Source organism: Parasteatoda tepidariorum, chromosome 4 (assembly GCF_982258835.1).
Source record: "Parasteatoda tepidariorum strain Cologne lab strain chromosome 4, Ptep-v5.0, whole genome shotgun sequence".
In the NCBI taxonomy this organism is placed as follows: domain Eukaryota; kingdom Metazoa; phylum Arthropoda; class Arachnida; order Araneae; family Theridiidae; genus Parasteatoda; species Parasteatoda tepidariorum.
In genome coordinates, this window is record NC_141758.1 from 92117037 (window position 1) to 92143268 (window position 26232).

The 26232-nt window shown below is 30.3% G+C and overlaps 1 protein-coding gene across 1 annotated transcript; it reads left to right on the forward strand.

Annotated features, from left to right (window-relative positions):
- The first annotated feature begins 1582 nt into the window (after nt 1-1582).
- LOC122271285 (uncharacterized) lies at nt 1583-25664 on the forward strand. Its single transcript, XM_087161620.1, has 2 exons — nt 1583-3287; nt 25465-25664. Exon 1 carries the CDS (start codon nt 2889-2891, stop codon nt 3270-3272), a length of 384 nt encoding a protein of 127 aa, XP_087017746.1. The 5' UTR covers nt 1583-2888; the 3' UTR covers nt 3273-3287; nt 25465-25664.
- Nucleotides 25665-26232: the final 568 nt, after the last annotated feature.

Below are 26232 nucleotides of genomic sequence, written 5' to 3' on the forward strand. Positions count from 1 at the left end.
GATTCTTGAAATTATAACATATAAATACTTGGATAATGTTAACTTTTTTTTTTGTAATCATGAATTGAAAATTAAAGTGTCAACATATTAATACATACTGTTCATTCACTGGAAAATCTATGCCCAGTAAAGGAACATGCCTGTTCCCTCACTGGTTAGAAGTTGTTTTTCGTATTTTTAACATACTTTTGATGCGAAACATCACTAAAGGTACAAGAAAATTAAAGTTTATCTCTTATTTTCATTAACTTAGAAAAAAAAACAGTAAAGGAGCACTTGTTCCTTCACTGGTTTTTCATCGTTTGGTGATCCAGTGAATAAACACCCCCTTATCTCAGTGCTTTATTATGCTATGATGCTTTAAAAAAAATAAAACGTAACTTCAATAACTATATTTTGAATTCTCTTTTTCACAGTGAGAAAAATAAAACTATTAAATGCAATTAATTCCACTTCAAACATATACATGCAAACACTCACCTTATAATTTTTTCAAAGAAACAAGGTGTTGCAGAGATAATTAAAAATTCAAAAATTTTTCCAGAGAAGTCTATTTGACCAGGTAATCCACAGCATTGCTAGGTGACTTCCTATTGTATAGCAGTAAGCTATTGTTATCAATCAATCTAAAGAAAAACTTTCAAATTCTTATTTTTAATCAATATATATGAAATGTTCCTTCACTGGATAGTGTTCCTTCACTGGTTGGTTTACCCTACTAAGGTTTATAGCTAAAAACATCTTTCTTTCTCGCTCTCTCTGTCTCTCTCTCCTTCTGTTATTTTCGAAATTAACTTAACTGCGAGCTTATAAAATAAAGACCCTAAGTGAGAAAAATAAATTTCCCAAATCAATGGATAAGTAGTCATTTTTTAAAGCAAGAAAAGTGAGAAAAAAATCGCGAAGAAAAAGCACTTAAAATTGCAATAAATTTCGAAAAAGAAAACTCGCTATAGTTTCATAAATAAAAATAGCCTTCACGTCAAATTTCAACTCTGTTGTTGGATTTCTGCAAGTTACAGAGTAGGCCGCATGGTATATTTTTCTATAAGTTTAACAATTACTAACTTTCGAACCAATTTTTAAATCTTTATAATTTCAGGTTAAGTCTTATAATTTTCGTCCAACAAAACAAAATGTAACTTTAAATTGAACATCTAGAACAGAAAAGATTTCAATTTATTTCCAGTTAAAATAAAAGAAGTTTTTCTTTCAATCATAACGTCGCAGTAATTTTCTTTTTCATACTAAATCACGAATATCGTTTGTATTAATGATGATGATGCAATTTAAAACATTAACATTTAATTTCTTCATAACTATCCCAAACCATTACGCTTCACGAACTTATTCTATTGAAGAAACTACAAATTTTTTAAGAACCTCAAATTGCTATTTTTACTTCCTTTTACCTCACAACGAAGACATCTTCACAAAAGAATAGTCTTTTATTCCCTTTTAAATACTACCCAGAACAAAACGTCTTTAAAAAATTACAACTGTTAAACGTGTGTAGCAAAGCGTTACCGATTCTTGCGCCATTTTGTCCGAAAACGATCTCTCATACTTTTTGTCGAGTCTTAAGTAAAGCAAGGTTATAAAACGACACACTATATCCTCCCGCACGCCAAGGGATATGGCATTCGCTGTCAAGGCTGTTGTCAGCGTCACGCTAAGTGAAAAAGCTTTCCTCGGTTGAACTTTTCCTTCAGAAATAAAAATCGCCAAAAAAAAGAAAATGAATGTCATAATTCAATTTGTTTGGAAGATTATATAGATGAGCTATGACAAACATGAATGATGGTAGCATAATTATGGAATCGTAAAACTGGATTAGAACACTGTCGAGTTGGATTTCGTTCCTGGATACAACGATTATTGTTCTGTTGAATAAGCCCATTGGCGATATTCAGATGATCTGTGTCGAACGTTGCAGCATAAAAATGAAATCATAAAACTAGACTAGAACTCTTGCCAATTCGGAAGATATTAGATTTGTTTACGATTGTCGTTCTGGTGATTGAGCACACTGGCGATACGCGTCAGTGAAAAAACACTTAATTAAACCCATCTTCGTATTTATTCGCAAATAATGTAGACATCAGCCATTCGCTTTCATTGTACCATGTTTCACAACATGTTTTCGAAGCACAATCCAAAATACTCAAACTGATTGACGTGTGTTCCACCCATAGGATTTGACCAATGAAAACGGGACTTTAGAATTACGATTGAAGAGATTCTTTTGGAATATAATAAGTTTTTAAGAAAAAAACAATCGTACAAAAGACATTTATGTTGGTGACAGTTCTTGGATCTTGAATGATATTAAATAATATGTTCTGTTCGCCAATTATATAAAAAACGATGCCAAAACGTGTCTATGTGGAATATTTGATAAGTTCTGTGACAATTGTTTAGAAAATGACTGTATTTCGTTAGAATATTTAATTTAGCATAATTATTGTGCTTTATTTTTAAAAAGTGTTGATTAAGTGGCTAATTGCTCAATCTTGCCATTTTGGCAAGTTTATTACTGATTTATATTAAGCATTTATGTTTCAAGTCAAGATAGCTAGATCGGAATTGTTGGATAGCTATTTACATATTCTAATGGAAAACTTTTTGTAATAGTTTGGATTTTCAATTTGTTCTTCTAAAAACAAATCTATATTGCGTTTAATTGAATATACTTCTCCAAGATACACTAAAGTTTTTTAAGAATTATGGAAAGCTATTTTAGTACATTTTCAAGATTTTTTCAAAGAAACTTGAAGACTATAGCTAGCTCACCTTTCTTAGTCTTTAAAATCTTTTGAAGGGCGTTCGAAACGGACCATTATCAACGTCAATTTTCGTCAATTTTATAGTATTTAGCTGCTTAAAAAATGCAAATCTTAATCTTTACCTGTTTGTGGATATTTCTTAAAGTGTTGCCAACCTATTCAGAAGAACCCGTAATTATTCTTGGTGAAGAAGACACTATTGAAGAAAAACTTCCAAATTCCCATAGTGCAGCCATAGCTATGGGCTTCGTGTTTCTCCTGGTATTTCTGTACTGTATCTACAGAGTGTGTACTAAACAGTGCTGCCCTCAACCAGTTATAGCAAATGTTGACGAGCCATCTCCCGACGAGATAGACAATTACATTAAAGAACATCAAGCCTACTTAGCGATTTACGGACAAAAGCAGGACCCTAGAAGGAATTCTTGCATATGTGAATACAAGTCTGAGACAAATGTACAGAATGGAAATCCAGTCAGATATTGACAAATTTACCAACAGGTTAGTTACTTAAGGTTTTAAGATAAAACGCAAGTTACATTTAAAGAACCTAAAAGAACATGTTAAGCCTACGTATTTAAACTTAAATCAATAATATATCATTCGACTCATAGACAACATGTTAAACTCTTGCTTATTTTTTTATATTTCTTTCATTTATGTTAAACAAATATAGCAGTTTAAAGGAGATGCTCTTACATTTTCATTAGATGAATAACAAAATTTACCGTTTAGAATCTTTGAAGAAGTCGAAATGTTGTTGTTAATGTTAAAATGTAAAGATTTCAATTTCGCGAGACTGGCAAAAGTCAGTTGTCTGTTAGACAAACATTTAATTATCCGATATTTATTAACACAATTATGTATTAACAATAATTACAATTTATATAATAATTATAATATATATATATATTTTATTATAATAATTATAATTTTCTGGTATTATTAAATTAACAATAATTACAAATTAATGCAGCTTGAAGGATGCAATCTTGAGTTTTATTAAATTACAGGTAAGCTGTAAAATTTAACCTTTACAATGTTTGAAGAGTTTAAAGTGCTACGCTAAGATTCCTATTTTTCAAAACTGGCATAAGTCAGTAGTCTATTGAACAAATGCTTATTTATTCAAGATAGAGTAACATTTTGGTGAATGGAAATTTTAAAATGCTTAAGAACATCAAGACTATTAATATTTCTCTATTTGGAACCATCTTTTTTGAAGAGAAAAAATCGTTAAAAAAATTAGTGCTCCATCTAAGCTTCTGTTGCGTACGTTGTTAAATCCGATATTTAAGGTGTTTCTATATTATTCTCTAAGGTGTTTCTCTTCTTTAAGGTGTTTCTATTATTTAAATTTAATTTGTATGTTCACAAATTACGCTCCCAGATTTTAAATCATTTTCGTTTTTTAACCACTTTCGCTGAAAAGGCGTTCAAGATGTTTTTGAATCAAAATATCCATCGACGTGTTGTATATGTCGGCTTGCATCTATCACAAAAATAAAAACGACGATCGTATGAAAAAAATAAAAAATAAAAATGTTTGAATTTCTATAAGGCATTGAACATTTGACGCTTCGCAATGTGTTACAGTCAAATATTTTGGTAAGCACATCTATTAATGTCTTACCAAAGCAAGTGGTTAATGTAAACTTAGTTTTTCAATTAGGTACTTCTTCTTTGTTTATAACATTTCACAACCCCTAGAACAGTAGCTTCCATTAAATATTTTTTTTAAGTTTCAATGTGAAGAATATCGAAACATATTATTTTAATGCATGTAATTTAAACCAAAAAAAAAATGTGTCATCTTTAATAACTATTGATCTAATAATTGGATTTTCACTCACAAAAATAAAAATCTTAATGGTTTGAAGAACATTTTTATTTAAATCAGCAAATTAATATGTGCTATCTTTAAAATTTAATTACGAAATTTGATGCAAAAGCGTAATTTCTGTAAATAGTTTTTTTTTACCTTTGAAAAATATGGAATTCCGTAGATAAACACGTTTATATACGGAATAATTTCATGCAAGAAAATTATTATAAACTGATTAATATAATATTTAACAAAAAACTATGGAATTGTGAGATAACAAAGTAATCATTACTGTGAAATCCAAACTTTAAACGAGATATATTGAATAAGTTCCAAGAAGCAAAAAATCAAAAATCCAACTTTGATTTTTCTGTTTTTGATTTTTTTTCGGAATTTTTATTTCTCTTCTGGTCAAAAATTGCTAAAAGTAAATTCAACATTAAAGGGGAAAATCATTTTTGTGTCTAAAATATAAGGGATCCACTGTGGACTGATTGTAAAGACACGTTTCCCAATAGAACATCGATGTGAAGCATCACTGGCTGCAGTCAGTAAGCGGGTGGGTGACCACTTTGATCATCCTGTCTAGGGACCAAGGGTGCGAGGTATTGGTCCTCGTAAAACTGTTCTACCGTTAAGTACTCAACTTCACATTCAGGTAATTGGGTTACTAAAGAAAGGGAGTCATCCCCGCTGCAGAGGATCAAAATTGCAATGGCATGTCTTCGGATCATCCTCAGGAATGTTTCCCAGACCGTCACCAATAGCCCATTGGACAGCTCTAGTGAGAAGTAAATAAAGTACATACCTACGCAAACTATTTGAACTTTATATCTATTATCACATTAATGAATTTTTTAAAAATTCCACCTATCAAAAATTTTATTTTATATGAAACAACCTAAAAGTTTCACAAGATTAAAAATCGATACAAGTGCTCTCAAACAATAATCGATATAACTTGAGATCGTATTGAAAACTATAACAGTTTCTTAACCAGTTTCCTGGGATGGTAACGAAAAGTATAGAGAAACGCTTAGAAAGCAGCCAAGTTTTTGTAGTTAAACAAAATATTATTTTACATGCTTCAAATGCTCATGTAATTATTAAAACTAATCATGTTATGATTATAAATCTGTAATTATTAAAATTACTTAAAGCTTAAAATAATAAATGACGACAAAGGTTTATTTTCCTTTTTTTTTAAATTTGGCAGATTGAGAAAAAAATTGAGTTAACTCACACAAATTTTTTTTCCATTTATAACCTAACATAAGATTTTCATATTCTCGTGATAAAACCAGTTACATCAGCTATAAATTTCCCTTGGAAACACATTTGATATACGCACGCAATCATTGCTATAACCTGCAAGGCCTTATTACGTGCTTTTATCTCACTAAGTCATATGAAAGGAAATTACTCTTTATTATATATATAATTTGAACTTGATAGTATTTGGAATTTCCTTCCAATTTCATTATGTACTCTTTTGTTGTGCATTGTTTGATTTATTATTAATAATAAACCCTTGTTTGATTTATTAATAAACCGTGGCATTTTTAATTCTCATGCAAATTTATAACTTTCTTTTTTTTTCTGGATTCGCTGAATTGTGGGGGAAATATATACGAGTTTAAATTATTCAGGTGATCTTCCAAGGATTGAAAAAGTTTTGGAGTGTTCTTTTTTATTTAACAAAATTCTATTCGATGCATCTAAATCATTCTTAGTTTCTTTTTAAGTATTGAATACTTTTAAAATATTTTATTTGTTTACTTTAAAGTGTATTTGTCAATTGAAACTCATCTCCCCACCAACTTTAGTTTAAGGATATACTGAAACATTAAACTGTACTCTGTTGCAAGTAAAGAAAATAAGTATCGAATTTAAGTAATCATCTGCTTCTGCATATAGTTCCGTTTTATTTCGTTATCAAATTATACAAATACAATCATATGCTTTTAAAACAATATGAAAACTTCTAAAAGTTAAACTCGTCAGTCAGAAATTTAATTCCTGCTATCTCTTACGATATATATAGTAGAATTATTAAAGAAAGGGTTATAGTTTCATAGTCTTACTGGAATCCTAGATTTGGCGACATATTTCGATAAATAAGGAGAACATTTGTTCTTGAAAAAGAAACAACTCTGTAACGTTGCAAAAGCATTGGATTCCATTGGACTACTAAAAATGGTACGTTTTATGCTGACGTACCCTTATGCCTCTATCACACGAGAGAAAAATAAGTGCAACCGTAAGTGTAACTGCAAGTGTAAGTGAAACTCTAAGCGCAATTCCTCCGTTCGGAGTTGCCGATAGGGTTGCTTAATTGCCTGAACGGTTGCATGTAATTGGGTTACCATATTTTGTTATTTATCTTTACTTTTGGCTCATATTTAATTTTATCATATGATTCTATTATATCATAGTTTCACAACGATGTTCGTAAAGGGAGGAAAAAGAAATCACAGACGCTGTAGAATATTGATTGATTTTGATTTAATTTTTTACATTTGTATTTGTGTTAAGTCTTTTTTTCAGCAGCAAATTAAAATTCTGAAAATATTATTTCCCCATTAGTGAAGTAGCATAGTATAAAAAGGATTATGATTTCTACCTCATAATATGAGATGATATTAAGATATCATTGAATTTCATGCTGCGTCCCTAAAAAGATAAGGGGGTGAAAGGGGGATGGACTTAAATACTATCTAGAATTTTGACGATTTTTTTTTATCTTGTTGAGTGACTGAGGTATAAAACATGGTGCGTAGCGTTTTTAAAAAGTGCTTAAAGGTGCTTATTTTCGATTTTCATTTTTTAAAGGCCCTTAAAGGCGCTTTTCTTAATAAGTGTTTTTAAAAAGTGCCTTATTTTCCCTTTTCGAAAATGAGATTTATGAAAGGGAATGTCGATTTTCGCCACACATTATGTAAAAACGTGCTTTTCACATTTTTCTATTTCACGTTTTAAGAATTCATTCGTCCCGCAGTGAATTGATCGTTAAGACACGGTTCCCAGCAGATCACCGAAGTCAAGCATCACTGGCTACGGTCAGTGTGCGGGTGGGTGACCACTTGGATCAGTCTGCGTAGGGACCTAGGGTGTGTGGTATTGGTCCTCGTTAAACTGTGCTACCGTAAAGTGCTCAACTTCGCTCGCATGTCGTCGGGCTACCGAAGAGGTGGTGCCATCCCCTCCGCAGAGGATCAAAATTGTGATGGCATATCTTCGGATCATCCTCCGGGATGTTTCCCAGACCGTCGCCAATAGCCCATTGTGCAGCTCTAGTGCGACGAAAATTAACAACAACAACAGAATTCATTCCACCATGATCAATTTCAGCGTACCGTCAGTCCATAGCGTATGAAAGCGCCAATCATTTTACAGGTTTGGTGAAATACTTGCGACCCCGCATGTGCGTCTAGTGAGCTGGGTTCGGTGAGATTCTTGCTCTCTCATGCTGTATTTTGCTGCACTCTGCTGCATTTTGCAAGATGTTCTCAATTTCAGGCTTTATTTTCCACCCTCTGAAATCGAACCGAAAAATCTCTTGATCATTTTTTTAATGGCTAATATAATCAAGAAAACAGTTCTTTGTCAAATTCTAGTTATTTTATCATGGTCATGTAAAGTCTGAGAATTATTTTGCATTTTGTCAATTTACCTAGTGCTTTAAAATATTTTTTGAGTGCCTAAAATGTTCTTAAAAGTTGCTTATTTTTGGTTGAAAGATTTGGCTCCGCACCCTGTAAAAGCATAGTTTATTTATATATATTTACTATCTAACATGCTAGCTAGGCAAGTGCGGTATCATTATCTATGTAAACACTAAATCGAATGAGAATAAAAACAAGCTGTCTGATTTAATAGTTTAACAATTCGAAAATTTATAAAAAGTTTCATGTGTAGAAAGGACAATTTTATGACTTATACCATTTTATGCAAGTGACGTTGCTATCTAATCAAGTAAGGCATTTCTTCAAATTTAATTTTTTAAGCTTAATTCAAAAACATAGTCCTTTGAAATAACTCTTTAGAAGAAATGATGGTTTAATGTATGAAATATAAAATTTTTGAATTACCTTTCACTCATAAAATATTTATAACATCTAAACTATTAGATCTATCAGATCAATTCTATTTTTTTAATTGAGTGTAAAAAATACATAATAAATAATGTCAGACTTGTCTATACTACAATGTCTCAGAATTTTATTTTCATCAAATTAATTTACATTGCATTAAGGGATCATCAATTTTATTCTTTTACACATTGCATATCAGGAATATCACTTTTATGAAAATTATTTCCTCCAATTTCTTAGTAAAATTGCTTTTTAAATATAAGAGGATTTTCAATGTCATCCTTATATTTTATTATTGTAAAATTTAAAACATTCATTATTGGTATAAGATAATTTAATTAAAAATTATAGGATTTATTTTAGGGCAAATTTATTGTAATATACAGTATATAGATTAAAATTTATTAATAACTAAGAAAAAAACAATATTTTATTAAGAACATACTTTTTATGTATCATATTATTTTGAAATAGCCCTTTACGTGTTTTGTTTTGCATTTCATATAATACAAGAATTAATTTAAAAAATAAAATATTTATTGTCAAGTGAAACATTTAGAACATTATTCATTTTCACTTCTTATTTTTTAATTTCTTCCATAAAAACAGTATTACATCTCTTTCCTTCTTTACCAGACAAACCTTACAGGATTATACGAAATATCTGAAATAAAAGAAAGAAATCACTTTCATGATAAAATTTTACTAACACATTATTAGAATAACGAAGATTAAATACCATTAATTTGAAATCATTTAAGTCCTTAGGTATCCCTTTTAAACTTATTTTAAGTTTGACAGATATTTTGATTATAGTTCTAAGATTATTCTATACACTAAAGAAAGATGGCAGGTATGTTTGGTTTTGTAGTTCTTATGTTTGGATTGAAATTTGTTTCAAGAAAAATAAATTGTATTTATAAACTTAGACTCTTAAAAATGTAAGTATATTGAAAAATTAGTAAGGTACACTTACATACTTACTGTCATTATAGAAAAACTAAGTATCAAAAGATAAATGTGAAGTTTAAATAAAAAGTAAAGTATAATTAGTTAACTTTGAATAATTATAAACAAAATATTATGCAAATCATCATACACACAAAAAAAAATAGAGGGGATGAATGTAAAAACAGACAAGGAGATTGGGAATTCGCTTTTTTAATAATTACTTTTTATATATAATATACTACCTTTCTTGTAATACTTTTCAATAATTACTGGAAAATGGGGTAACTTTGGGAGAAACAAGGTAAATATTTACCACACATATTTTCTAGCTTGTTTTAAAAGGAGATTTTCAAAAATTAAAAGAATTCTTAGGGAAGAATAAAATAATTATTTCACTAATAATTATAATACAAAATTTTCAAATAATCGGACACATGCTTTTACAATCAACAGAAATAAAGATTAAAATTTAAAAATAAAGAAATATAATCATTATTATATTTTATGTTATAATAATGTAACAAAGTTTGACGAGTTGCTTGGCGAATATTTCAAAGTAAAGCTTTTCGCCAGTATAAATCTTTACATATATAAAAATAGAAATTATTTCTATTTAAGGTAATTAAAACTTTGATCGGGACAAATTATAATAAGTTTTAATTTTATTAGCGTAAAATAAATAAATATTTTAAAAGAAAATTTATCGCAAAAATAGTGTACTATACTCACCGATACTAAAATCGTGTGCAGGTTCCTGTTATGGTAGTACATCAACTGCATTGAGATGGTCATCTCATAGTGCGAAAGTATTTTTAATGCTTTCATTTTAAAGGAAATGTTATTATTAAACTAAAAAACTGCTCCGTCTCATCTATAAAAAAATTTCATCCGACCATCCTCTTCCTAACGCCGCCGCCATTTTTATTTACATTTGTATACGTCATCACATTAAATTGAAACGTCATAAAAAGCAAACGATCTGATTGATTCACGTAAGAAATTGCCTGAACGGTTGCAGATATTTCGTGCAACCGTGATTTCTATATCACACGAGCAATTTTTGGAGAAATTTCACTTACAGTTGCACTTACAGTTACACTTACAGTTGCACTTATTTTCTCTCGTGTGATATAGCCATTAAAACACCCATGCTTGCATTGAAATATTTATGGAACATTTTAAAGAAAACCTTATTAGAACTTAATTTTGAAATATCAGAGCGTAGATGCATCACACACTTAGGGGAAATGTAGCGAATTTCTTATATATGCATTTTATTTGCTATAGATAATTTATTTGAAGCGTTTCACATTAAAATCTGAAATTCTATTTTCTGAAAATACCCATACTTGACAGAAAAATTCATACTTAAAATATGCATCGCTTTACTTTTATCCAAAAACAAATACACATTTAAAAAAACTGCAAATAATTTTTTAAGGACTAAGTTTTTTTCTTTATTGATTTGGTTCAACTTATCGTCATTATGACATACGAAATCTGAAAATCTTCAAAAATTAAAATTGTTCTTATGGTTTAATCATGCATTTTCTTTAAAAGAAAAGTCTCTAAATTACATTTTTTAGTTATAACTTTAAAGATGGAAAGTTTAAGCAATGTTTAGTCTTTGTGAAATTAAAATAGATTATTATTTTGTGTAAATGTCTGTTTAAAAATAACGTAAGCACCTTTTACAACTCGGCTGAGCTCTTTTAACTTTCTCATATTAAATCTATACAAAACCTATATATTATTTCAACGTTTAGTTTTTAAACGCTTTTTCAAATAAAAATGAATTGTAGTATAATTGGGAAAATCATTTTAGAAGGAAAAATTCTTAAACTGACAAACTTTGCATTAAAAAATGAGTTCTAACTAAAAAGTATTCCCTGCTAAATGGTGAACCTAATTTTGCGCTATATGGATTTTGTTGAAATTTAAATCACTTTAAATCTCTTAAACTTTATTTAAAGTTTCCTATTTGCATTCATGTTTTTAAACTAAATATTTCTTTTTGTTTATTCCATAAATTTCAATATATTTATAATATCATTATAGTGTAATCTCTATATAAGACCATCTTTAAGTAGCGACCTTCTCTATTTTTGACACCACTTTTGAGAATCTCATAGACTTTGATTTCCATAGACTTTGTGTTGAAGAAAACCTTTACGAGTCACCATCAAATAGTCTTCGACCGACCGGGCGAACATCTGCATTAAATGCGAAAAGATCAAAAAAGGAAACATGAAAAATTATTGAAAAATGTATTAACGAAACAAATAAGTCAATTAAACTGTATTAAAGTATTTGTGTGAGGCTTTTAATTATAGATCTCTTTTTTTAAAGATCTCTGAAAAAGATCTACAGCCTCATGCTGTAGACAGAGTGCGCTAAAGACGATGCAAATAATAAAAGTTTTTAGAGAAAAAACTAAGCATCACAACCTAACAAACTTCTTCGCATCTTTTAAAGCTAACAAATGTTTATGATATAAATTTAAATACAAATATAAAACAAGAACATAATTGTATATTTATTTAAAATAGTTGTATCTTTCATATTTTTTTTAAATTTTACTTTATAACCGTCGTTGACCAGCCGAGACAATTTTAGGGTTCATGACTTCTAAAGTTCAACTCGATTGCTTTGTAATTTTGAACCCAATCCAGAAGACAGCGGAACTCTTGGATCAAGAAATGTGAGAAATTTGACTTCGTAGAGTACGTTTTGATTGAACTAACTCGCGTTACATGAAGAGGAAAACCACGATAACCTCCCACATTCAGTCTAACGGCAAGGGCCTCTAACCCATCATCCGTCTACCTCTGAGGATATTTCACGTCTGCACTACGGTAGGTGCAAGCCGGATGCGGAATTCATATCGACAAGGCATAGCTGGAACTCAAACCCGGCTCACATCATTGAAAGACGAACGCTTTGATCCCTGAGCAATGGCAGCTCATCTTTCATAATTGGTAAATTTGATTTTACGCATAATTATATCAGCTCAGATCATTTTCATTAAAGATGAATTTTATTGATCGATATAATTTTCATGACGCCAACACAAGTGGTCTTTCCACACCAAGAAAATTGCACTGACAAAAATGAAAAATCTTGTTCTTTTGATAACATTTCGATGTCAATGAAGGTAACCCCTAAAAACGACCAACCTACATTTTACTGTGGAGCAGAGAGGATACTAGGCCTTGGGGAAAAAATAAGATCGAATGTTATTGTAATACCGTTTAAGAAGTTTGAAATATCAAATTCCTTGGTGAAGTTGATTTATTGTGGGATTCAGCAGATAAATAATGAAGTAGAATCCATTACAGACGCGGATCCTGATGACGAAACTTTTAACCTTATTGAATCCAACATATATGATATTCTGGAATATTGAAGATTTTGGTTTACTTTCTTTTATGTTTTAAAATGTATCATTGTGTTGCATATTTTGAAATACTCTTGAATGTTTACTTTTCTGGGTAATTTTTTTATCAAAATGTAGTTAATGTTTCTTTAAAAAAAAAAACTTCACAGGTAAACAAATATGGTAAAAGAAAAATCAAAGATTATAGCATTCATTACATTAAAAATAGTTCTAAAAAAGTCTAAGTTGTGGAAATTGATAAAAAGTTATTCATATTTATCTCATTGTTTATAATGTATTAATATTTCTCGATAAACGAGTGCCCGACTTCGATTATCGTTGTATAAGTCGACCCTTCGATTTTTGTATAATTTTGGGGTAAAAAATGGCGATTTATGCACCCTTGTTAGACGGTAAGTTTTTTTAATGAATTATAAAAATTTAAAAGTGTATTATTGTTTTATTTATTACCAAGTTAATTGAGAAAAATGATTTGCGACCTTTTAGTGGTCAGACTAAGATAAAATTGACACACTGCTACTTCCCCCTGGAAGGCTGTGCATCCCGTTTTAATCATGCTGAAACAATGGTATAATATTAACAATGACTTTTTTTATAAAACTCCTTAACAATGCATTAAATGCAGAAAGATTATTTTCAATTGTTAAGACAGTACGACTAAATAAAACCATTGTTTAAAACGTTAACAACCACATTGTTGAAATATAGTTTTGTCATTCCAAAGCTTGTATTTGGTGCGATAACTTGAATTTTGTTCAAGAGTTATTTAAAAGCGATTTTGATTCCATTATGGAATACTTTCAGCGAATTAAGCGATTTTTCGCTAATTTGTGCTGCTGCGGCGGCGATGGTGATGTTGATGATGGTGGAGATGATGATTTGGAGTTTCAGGTAAATGGTAACATTCCTCATACAAATAGCAACATTATTAGTGTTCTGGCTAATCTAGCATCTCAGTCAGTTATTAGATTCGCCATAAATTAAAAGTGATATACTGCCAAATATCTGTGGTTAGCTTTGATCAAAATTTTGTTATTTAAACAGAGAGTGGCTTGACACTGGCACTTATAAAGTTGAGTCGGATGGCTCTAGTCTTTTTTATAATCACTTTATGACTCTCGATATGTTAAGCCTGTTTTTGTAATGTAAAGATTTTTTTAATACTTGTACTTATATTTATTTCAATAAAGTATGTCAAAGTAATAGAGTTTTATGAGATATAATATCTTTTAGGGTATTTGAAATTTTGAAAGCAATAATTCTTAAGGACAATTTTTTAGCTCAGAAATTTTTGAAAAATACTTTTGACCTTTATGTATTAATTCTGTTTACATATTTATAATTATACTTAATACTTAATGTAAATTACATCTTACTTCTTTTAATATGCATGGATATCTTTTCATACAATTGGTGTAATTGAAAGATGAAATATTTGAAATGAATCTCTCTCACTTTTAAGTAATTTTTCCCTGCTATCTGCAAAAACATAAAAGGAAAATAAAAATAAGGCCCAAAATTATAAAAAGGTAACAAATTGCAATTCTTTACTCTACTAAGATTCAAATACAAACGAATTTTTAAATTATTATAAATTTTTTGATCATTTTCATGCTAATGTAATCCAGATAAAAAATTATTCTTTTCGATTTGGATATTTCAGATTTCATTTATGAGAATTCTTATTGTTTTATTCTCGTATAAAGTTCTACGAAATTAATGCAAAATATCAACTTTATTTCATTTATCTTTCAGTCAAATAGAATTGCTGAAACTGTGAGTTGTGAGGAATCAATTGATTCGCGTGAAGAGTTTTCATACAAAGATGGTAATTCACTATCTTTCTTTATATGCCTGTTAGTAATTTAAGAGTCCCGAGTAAAATTTCAGTACGTAAGCAACTTACACAATAATTGGCTGAATAAATCGTAGCATAATTTATTTTTGATATTGGAAGCATGGAATGATATCAATCATACATATATATGATTGATATAATGTTTTAATGATATAATGATAGATAGATATATAGTTTCCCTTGTCTGGCAAAGCAAAGATCGGGCCAAAAAAAATCTTGAGAAAGTCATAGAAAATCTCGCCAACTGTTCTTCGAAATTCTGTATTCCGAATTAACCTTTAGCCAGATAGAAAGTGATTAAAGCGACATTACAAATGAAATTCTATAGTTTACAATTCATGTGAATAAGAAGGACAAGACAACAGTGTAGCTAAAACTACGTCTGCATCATTATCTATTGCTTTAAAAAAGAATGGACATCGTCTTGCAGTTAGCCCCGGGTGGTTTATGAACAGTGCGGTCAGGTGAACATCCTGTCGGCATATCATGATTACCGAGAATAGCTTTCAAGAATAAAATCAGGGTTCATAAATTATTTTTCAGGGCCAAATATCAAGTAAAAAACCTCAGAAACTACTGACTAATAAACCCAAATCATTGATTGTATATTTTCCGTACATTTTTAATAGTAACTGTAGAAGAATGCTTTAGTTTAATTCATATAAAAAGATAATTCACTAGTTATATCTTACTAAATTGATTGGTTAAAAAAACCGTGATGCTATATATCAATTATTCCTCCTGATAGGAGGGGAAAGAATACAATACCCAAATTTATTTTCTATTGATATTGGACATTTAATTTTGAAAATTCAATTTAAAAAAAAGATAGGCGAATAATTGCAGCGACATATTATTTAAGTCTCTCTGTGGGAATATATATTTGTTCGTAAATTACTTTTGAAATAAAATTTAGATTACGAATTAAATTAATGTTATAAATAAAACTAAGATTAATATTTTAAATTCAAATGACTGACACGTAGATATTTCTACCTTTCAAGAAAGACCCATTTTAAGAAATAATGATTATTAGTAAGATTTCCATGTTTGGCACTTGTTAAAAGTTTTTTTTTTTCATTTCTTTTTATTTTCAAAAAAGGCATCAGTGTTGAGTTAGGTTCAAATGAAAGAACTAAAGCTGATGCATTTGAAAACTGTGATGACTTGGAAGTTCTTCCTGATGAAGAACTCTTTGACATGCTAGGTGTCAATGTGGGACCAATGTGGGTCGATGAGAAAGCACCGTCAATGGTGGATAAATTTGTCAGCTTGGGAGAAGTGTTGACGGATGAGGAGCTACTTGATATGCTTCATGTCAACTTAAAATTGATGTTGACAGATAAAACTGAGCAAGCATCTATGGAAAGTTTTGCTCTTTCAGGAGAAACATTGACGGATGTAGAATTGCTTGACATGCTTGGTGTCTTTGATGGGCCACAGAGAATTTCAATTGTGACTGAAAATGAGCAATCTTCATCTGAGAAGGTGATTTGCATTTCAAGAGATCCGAATGATCCCATTGCTCAGGTCACTGAAAATATTGGCTTTATCATGGAACATCTAGCTGATGTGTTTATTGTTGGTAAAAAGAAAGGAAGCATGTTAGTGGACATCAATGATCCTAAATTTGATGTTGTGATAGACAAGTTGGGGCTTACAAACCCTTGCCAAATAGCATATTTGGACTTGATTTTTGATGTCTCGAAAGAACTTTTGGTGGATTTTTATCAGTGAGTAAAATATTTCTGTAACATTTCTTAACTTAGAGTAGAAAGGCTGGGATCAATAAAATATTACGTTTCACTTTCAAATCTTTTTGGAAAATTATGCAAAATGCTACAATTTTCTTCTAGAAAATAAAATGTTTCTCTGCATTGAGATCTTATCTAGTAGAAATACTGTAAACCTTTATATTACTTGTCTGGAAGAACTACTAAGGAACAATTCGGTGTGAAAATATTACAGCTGAAATTGCCCAAATCTTGCAACTAACTTTATGGACATGGCTACTGTAGATCTTTACATCATAGAGCTGACATTTGCTCCACAAGAGCACATTTAGAATAAATAATAAAACATTTATCAAACAACCATTATTCAATGCATTTCTTTCGCTCGGTCACCTTTCTTATTTCTAATACTTGAAAATGTATAGTTATAAAGACAAAAAGTGCAGAGCCAGGAAAAATTCCAAAAAAAATTAAATTATTTTCGAAAAAGAACTTTAATTAATTATCTCATAAATCATTATTTTTCATTTAAAAAAATGGGAAGACAAATGGATAACGAAGACATAAAAATTAAGTCTGTAGTATTAAAAAAATATTTATGTGTTCTACTGCTCTACTTAAGTTTTGGATATATAACTTTTTGATCACACTGGTTCAAATTAGTTGGTTTAAAATGAAAATTCAATGCACGGTAACGATAAAAAGCATTGTTATACTTGATTCATACATATTTTCAAAGCTTATCCTGAAAGATAAATTTGGAAGAAAGCAGATATACTGAAACATTAAGAAAACTTTTCGCACTTGGAGACGATCACCAATGCAACACTCCCTTACATTCATAGTAACATATTAAAATGTTTATTTTACTTATAGATTTGAACCGTGTCGTGTAGTTAAAATTATTTAGTGACAATTATTTAATATCTCTTTAGAGAGACACAAGAAGTGCCTCAACCATGGCTGAAGCCAAAAAGGTTAGCTCCAAAGCCAGCTTTCCCATGCGAGAAAGATAAACTATTGCCCGTGCTTCAGAACGAAGTGAAAAAAGCTTTAGGGCTCATACCAAAACAGGAAACAAATGAATGGGAAAGTAAGAGACCTCCATGGTCCATTATGAAACTGGGCTGCATAGATAGAGATCTTGTGGATCACATTTTAATCGATGACATCAAACAGGAAGAGCCAGATTGGATCAATTATGATCAGGAGGAAGTAGTGGTTAAATCGCAAATAGCCGATTCCATCTTGGATTTATTGATAGATGACACCATTACAACTCTTAAAAAACTAGAGGAAAATATGAGTGGTCAAACATCTGGCTTTCCTTAATTGGAAGTGTGTGTTGTGGCACATCATGTTTCAATGCTTAACTGGATTTGATAAATGGACTGGAACTGGACTTGATTAATGGATTGGAACTGGACTATAAATAATAAGATTAAGATTAAGTAGCGGTCAAGTTCTAAACGACCGATTTCTTACTTGATCTTTTAATAATTGCTACTCTTGCAAAACTGGAAGAAAGCACGAAATGGTAAATATTGTATTTTCTTTGATTTGAATGGTGTGTTGTGCTTAATTGTCATACATTTTTGTTTTAAACCTCCTATGCCTGGATGGCATTATAAAATCAAAAAATAAATATATTTAATGATGGAATTTCATCTTATCCGTAAAAAATTGCAAAGTAACTGCTAGTTTATTATTGCTTATCCTCTCAGGTGATGTTCTTTGGACACCTGATTTCCCCACACTTAATTTAGTTGGAATACCCAACAACCATTTTAATTTATTTTATAACCGCCGTTGAAAAACCGACCCAATTTAGGTTTTACAACTACAAATATTCAACTCTGAAGCCTTGTTTCTTGAACCGAATCTTGGAAGCAAGGAAACTCCTGGATTAAATATTGCTAGAAATTTGCTTTAGTGGAGGACTTTTTGATGGAACTTACCAGCATTTGCGTTGCATTTTGTGGAAAACCATGGAAACATCCCACGGTTAGTCTGACGGCAAGGGGACTCTAAACCTATGATCCGTCTACCACTGAGGATATTTAACGCCAACTTTATTGTCGGTGCGATCTGGATGCGGAATTCGTATCAACTAGCCATCGCTGGGAGATAAACCCGGTTTACCTTATTGGGAGGCAAGAGCTCTATCCCCTATGCCACCACGGCTCTGTCAGCAACCATTAACAGTACCAGAATATAAATATGCACATGGATCTAGAATATGAATAATTTTGAAATTCATGGCGTTGACTCATGTTTTAACCAGTTTGGAAAATTCAAGTTCTATTAAAGGATATTTAATATGCAATTAATTATGGTCTTCAAAATTAAGGAAAGGAGCAGACTAAAAAAAATTTCAATTATTTAAAACTATCTGTTTTATTTTTAATTTGCAATCATACTGTACTTAGTCAATCCATATTTAATTTAGTAGAAAGTTACTGAATTCGGACCACTTGATTTAGCATTTGAGAGTGCAAAACAAATTGCTAGGCAAGGATTTGGAGGAACGTATCAACTTTTAATTACAGAATTTAATGAAAAATTAATGAACGAAAATATATTCTTAAAACTGCTCTCCTTTTTAACTGTTGTAAAACTGGTCAGAGAGACATGTAATATAAATAAAGATCTATTTGTTGTTGTGTAATAACGTTTAAATAAATAGATAAATTGCCTCTGATTTCATAAAATAATGCATTGAAAAAAACTGATTATCTCTATTGACTATCTTCTTTAGATTCTAAAGATTGCATAGCTACAGAATATCTTTGAATGTCTAAAAAAAGAAAAAGAAGATGAAATTCAGAATCTAAAAAAAAAAAAAAAAAAAAAAATGACATTCATGTGATTAGAAGATTTATTTCAAAGCTCCTAAAGATTATTTCAATTTATTAAAAAAAAATTATCATTAACCATACTATTGTAAAAAAAATCGATATATAAATTGAAAAAATAAAAAAAAAAAAACAAAAAAAAATAAATCTGACTCTGTTTCTATTCTCTGTTTTAAGTTTTCAAATGAGTAGTTAATTTGGTACTTTTGCATTTCGCTCATCCAGGCGAAAGAGTTGTCAAAGCAAAATAACCAAGCGCAAGTAATTTCAACTGTTATTATTATTATCATTTTAAGTGACAACCACTTTGGAAAGATTTCCGTATCGTGATCTGCTGCAAATAATTGCCAAGTCTTGGAAAATAACGTGTAGAAGCTTGCGAAAACCTTAAAAAAATATTAAAAAGAGACCAATTTCAATGATATAACTAGTAGCCTACCCTGGGTAAACTTCTCTACACTTTTTGAATAAAATTACAAATTTACGACACATCAAAATACGTAAGTATCGCCACCATTTTTAATAATTAATATAAATTAAGCAAAATGTCTGAAATTAGCCAACCCTGGGGAAGCTTCTCTACACTTTTTGTAAAAAGAATTGCAAATTTAAAATCAATTTGTAGCACATATCACAATAAGGAAATATTACCGCCATTTTTAAAATTTAATATAAAATAAACAAAATACCTGAATATACTTTAGCCAGCGAAATGGAAAAGAATTGATATGTTATTATTCCTTAAGTATTCATAAAGAATTGCTAAATGATCAGTTTAAAGCTACCAAAAATGACCCTTTAATTAATGGACAGTCAATACTTAATATTGCGGTTTTAACCTTATTCAGCAACTATTTTTGTTAGTATAGTAGTTTGTTAAACAGAAGCAAAAAAGTTCGAAGGGATTAAAGTTAATGAAAAAGTAAAGTTTTTTTTACTTACTTTTAAAGAAACGAAAAAAAAATTTTACCAATAAAACTCATGAGTTTGTTCTCAAAATATTTAATAGCAAATACCAACAAATAATGGGTGAACAAACTGGGGAATAACAACGAATAATTGACGAACAAAAACGTCACAAAAATCTACAAAAAAGAGTAACATATTTATTCTTATGATGCAAAAGTATAAAGAAATTATGATAAGAAAGGAATGAAAATGGTGCATCTGAATGTATGTTACACGTTTTTTATTTATATGCAGATTCTTCAAAACACTTTAACATTTACTAGTTTTGAAATTAATTTTAAATCTGCGCCAAATGTTTGAAGTTTTTTTTTCTAGCCAACTACTTTTGATGCATTTTCATTGTCCTTACTTTTGCCACATGCTGAAAAGAAAATCTAATATTGTAATCCTATTAAATTCGAATTCTCTTGTATTGCGATCATTTTCTTAATGCAAAACATGCATTTCATAAATATGCAATTCATTAAATATCTGCTGCAATTCATAAATAACCGCTGAAATAAAATATATACCTCACAATCTAAAATTTCTTCGACTATTATTAAATAAAATAAGAAAAAATAATAAATATTTATTACGAAATATTTTTTCTTGGAACTATCTCTGAATAAACGAATTTTATTACGGTGTTTAAAAAAGTTTCCATTGGCTTAAAAAGTTCTCGAGATATGGCGAAATATCCAAAAAAGTAAAATTTACATGAAGGAGTCCAAACTTTGAACCGCTTTTCCAACCAAACTATTGGAACCATATTTCCCAGATTGCGGTTCTTAAAGTTTAAGTATTGTAAGTTAGTTAAAGTTTAAAGGAATTAAACATTGAAATAATCAAGTTATGAAATTGAAACAATTAATAAATGTTAAGATTAAAAATAAGGTTAATCTTAAATAACTAATGAAAATTAATGCCTAATACTCGTACAAGAGAGACAATTGATTCACAATTTAAGTACATGAGATCTAAGAAAAACCATAAAAATTGTGTATGTGGCAAGTCAAACCCACAAGAATGCATAAGGAATTAAAACAAATTAATATTTAAATGAATAGAGTAAGGTTAAATATTATACATTAAATAGCGTTAAAATAGGCCGAATGGTGGTTCAACATTGTTGAACACCGAATAACCCAATAGGTCCATTGGGTCAAAAGTTTAGAAATAAGTCAATAAACAAAAACAATTAATATAATGATAAGGAGAGATGCATGTAAAAAATATAAGGAAATAGCATTCTTGTAAGTGTGAATATTATCTGTACTAACTATTAAGTAAATCATGGCTACTCACCCTACATGTCGATGACACAACGATCTGTGGCGATTGATAAAACAATCATGGAAAAAACACACACACACACACAAATCAAATGCGACATAAAGAATTTTTACTTTTGTTTCGCTGTAAAAGAAAATCGTCTGCAAGGAACAATATTTATTATTCTTTCATCAATTTCTTTAAATGCGAACCAGAAAGACGTATATTTGTGACGATTTTTATTTTTTATTGTATTAATTATAATTACTTGTTAATTGATTATTCAATAAGTTTTGTTTTCCTCATTTCACACGATTTATGAAAGCAAAAAAAAAAGAAGGCTGTGCAACGTCGTTTTATTTCGAGAGTTGGCGACGTTGATAATCGTTAACACTGGGAGCTTGGCATCCATTTAGCGTGCACTTAGATGCAAAAAGGCTCTCTCCATATGGATAATGTTTTTTCCTTAACTTGCAACAGAGTACAGTACAAATTCTTAATATGTAGGTTATTAGCAATGTTCGATTTATTTTGTTTTAATTAACTATAACAAAATGGTGTCTGGATAAGAAATCCCCTTCGCTTGGAAATAAGCTAATTTAAAAGCATTGATAAAGGCAACGACGTTGGCGTGTTTAGCATATGAATGAGATGCGTTTGAAATATGTAGCTTCCAGTATATATTAATTTTACAAGTTATAAGTGCATTTTATTTTATTTTATGACATTCGTTAAACAGCCGACCCAATTTTGGGATTACAACTACGAATGTTCAACTCCGTAGCCTTGTAATTTTGAACCAATCTAGAAGACAAGGAAACTCCTGGAGCAGTACCCCAGAGGTATGATTTGTTATCGGAACATGGAGGACTTTGTGATCCGCCAGATTTAACATGCATCAGTCATGTTTTACTACACGGGTAGTCTTCGGCTGGCGGGGATCGAACCCACTACCTCTTGGACATGGACCCAGTGCCCTACCAACCAGGCTATCCCGGCCCCAAGTTTTAAGTATATTGTTATTTCTATACAGCATATCATTAAAGCATTTTAATGGCTATCGTCCTTAAAAGGGCGAAACCATAAGAGAAATCTTTCATTGCAAATTCTTTTTCTCCTCCACAAGTAATTTAAGGTACATAAAAGGTGATATGCAAACCTAGAATTAGCCATAAAGTTTCAAATACCGAAAATAAATTTTCAAAATCTCAAAATAAATTATGACTTAGGATTACACAATGCATAAATTCTGTTTCAATAATTTGTTTGCATTTTATTATTTTAAAAAAAGCAGTTCTGCAATTGGAATTTCATGGCTTGCTCTAGGTTCGCCTTAACTCACTTTTTTTCATACTGTAAATTATAAATTACTCATGGACGTGAAACAGAATTTGCGTTGAAAAGTTTCTCCCTTGATATGGCGTCCTCTCAAAACATTATCGTTCATGGTCATAAGTTATTGAATTTTATTTCTTTTTGCACTTATTTATTAAAAACAGAGCCTCGAGAATCCCTAAAAAATGGAGCAAAAATGTTAAATCTTATGTGAAATAGTAATCATTTCTTAAAGAAAATATAGAAATTACTAAAATCAAAATAATATTACTTCGAAAATAATGTTACTACGAAAGAATATTACCACGAAATAATGTAAATCAAAAAAATGTTCGCCCTCTTAACTGAGATGAAATAAAAGAGGTGTTAAAGAATTCAGTAACTAGCACTTCAAAAGAAACCAAAGTTGCGAAGTATTTTTCACTGTTGGATGATTGAAGAAAAAGTGCGTTTTCATACTGCTCACGAGGAAGTGCATTACATTCCTCAGTTATCAAAATATTGTCTCCTGATCCCACATAATTCCCTTTATTTCGCGTTACTATGGAAACCAATTACAGAAGTATAATTTCTGAAGAAATGGAGAATAGCAAGGAATGAAAGTATTTCGCAACTTCTTTTATTTTTCCTCGTTTTCTTTATTAAATTCTTTGATAAATTCCCCATTTAATACTTTTTTATTTAATCGCTGTAACAGGGAAGACATTTCTTAATTTAAAACTAAAAAATTATCTTTTCAGCATTATTATTATTTTGTTTTGCTACTATTATTTTGACTTACGAATTTTTGCCTCGAAATTTTTGTTTAACTTGCTTTTGGGTTTCTCGAGGTATAATTTTTTGATAAATAAGTGTGCTGAAAAATTATTACAGCTTATGACTAAACAAATTAAAGCCGATTTAATAAGCATATATCTATAAAAAAAATAGTAATTTTCGATTTTATTTTCCTGTTACCGTTTAGAAATTTCAACTCCACATTACGTAAAAAAACTTTAGGGATTAAAAGTATGGTCATCGCAGTTATTACTTAAACAATTTGGAATTAGGCACCGAAATGCGCCTGATTCCGATATCGAAATGTGCTTAATTCCGATACCTGAATGTTCCTGACTTCAATACCAAATCGTGCTTAGTTCCAATACTGAAATGTGCCTAATTCCGATACCAAATTGTACCTAATTCCAAAACCAAATTGTGCCTAATTTCAATACCAAATTATGCTTAATTTCAATATCGAATTGTACCTCAATGTGTCTAATTCCGATACGGAAGTGTGCCTAATTTCAATGTTAAACTGTGTCTAATTTCGATACCAAAATGTGCCTAATTCCGATACGGAAGTGTGCCTAATTTCGATATTAAATTATGTCTAATTTCGATACCAAAATGTGCCTGATTCTTATGCAGAAATGTGCCTGATTCTTATGCAGAAATGTGCCTGATTCCGATACTAAATCGTACCTAATTCCGAAACCAAATTGTGCCTAATTTCAATACCAAATTATGCTTAATTTCAATATCTAACTGTACCTAAATGTGTCTAATTCCGATACGGAAGTGTGCCTAATTTCAATATTAAATTATGTCTAATTTCGATACCTAAATGTGTCTAATTCCGATACGGAAGTGTGCGTAATTTCAATCTTAAACTGTGTGTAATTTCGATACCAAAATGTGCCTAATTCCAAATCAATATTATTAAATACAATATCGTTATTAAATTTATTGCATGCATTTAATGTAGTATTTTTCCTCTTTTTTTTAGTTTTCAACACCAGTTTCTTTGATAAAGTTATTTCTTTTCGAATGCCTGGATTAAGTAATTTAAATTTCAGTATATTTTCGTAATAATACGTTTTTTGAGTCAATATCAGATTAACATAACAACGAGCTCGGCCAGAAGAGAAATTTAATTTGATTAACACCTACACGGTGTCAATATATATTTTTAGAATTATTGTAAAAAATTAAATCATTGGATCTTACACATTAGAGGTCATAAGTTAGCTATTTGATTAAAACGTACTCGAAACCTGACGAACAGGCGACAAAATATTTCTGAATACCAGTTTACTTGTAGGAAAGGTGTCTGAAATATTTTTGTTTTTTTAATTTCACCTTCAAGTTTTTACCAACAAATAAACAGATTTCAAGCCTTTTATCTTACCTTCAGTTTGATTGATCTCGATAATGATTCGTCATATTTCGATTGCGTTTTTATTTCTTATCTCCCTTGAATATCAATTGGTGACCTCGACATGTCAATTCTAAAGACTTTGTTTTCGGCAAGGATTTTGAAAATGTACTTTAAAGTAGGGTAGTCATTACACTCTACGTAACACTGTACAAAATCATTCTGTTCATTTACATGATTCTCTTAATAATGTATTCCTTTTCTTTTCAGGCTGAAGTTATGGATTAGAAACCTACTCAGTGAAACTTTTCTTTTATTCAGACTTAAACAATTAACCACTAAAGTACAAAAGACAATGTTGTTGCCTGCATTTTCGTATCAAGTGTAGATAGAAAGCAGTATTAAGTGTATAAACCATTAAACTCAGCAGAAGTGTAGTTTTAATTATGATTAAAATAATAATAAATACTTATGTATTCGTAATTTTTAAAAAAAGGAAAGTGCCATAACCTAAAAATGTATAATTTAAGACAGTTCTTGACAGATCTTGATATGACAGATCAAGCAAAATATAGAGTGTACCAAAAATGGATTCAATTTACATTTTGCACAATTTGTTCAAATTTCCGCCCCAAATTTTGACTTTACGGCTACCAATGTTCAACTCCTTAGCCTTGTAGTTTTGAAACCAATCCATAAGACAACGGAACTGCCACAACAAGCACTGGAACAAATTCGCCTTTGTGGAGGATTTTTTGATGGAACTAACCCACATTTGAGTTACATGAAGAGGAAAACCACTATAACCTCCCAGGGTTAACCAGACTCCAAGGGGACTCTAACTCCTACCACTGAGGCTATAATACGCCAGTACTGTGGTCGGTTCTATCCGGGTGCGGAATTCGTATCACCCAGTCATCGCTGCGATTTGCATTCGGTTCACCTCATTGAGAGGCAAGCGCTCTATCCCCTGAGCCACCATGACCCTAACCGGTACATGAAAGAATAACGTGTTTTTAATGTTGAGCATTGTTCACT

Excerpts from the sequence above, each read along its gene's own strand:
- LOC122271285 (XM_087161620.1), top strand. The coding sequence starts at position 2,889 with ATGCAAATCTTAATCTTTACCTGTTTGTGGATATTTCTTAAAGTGTTG.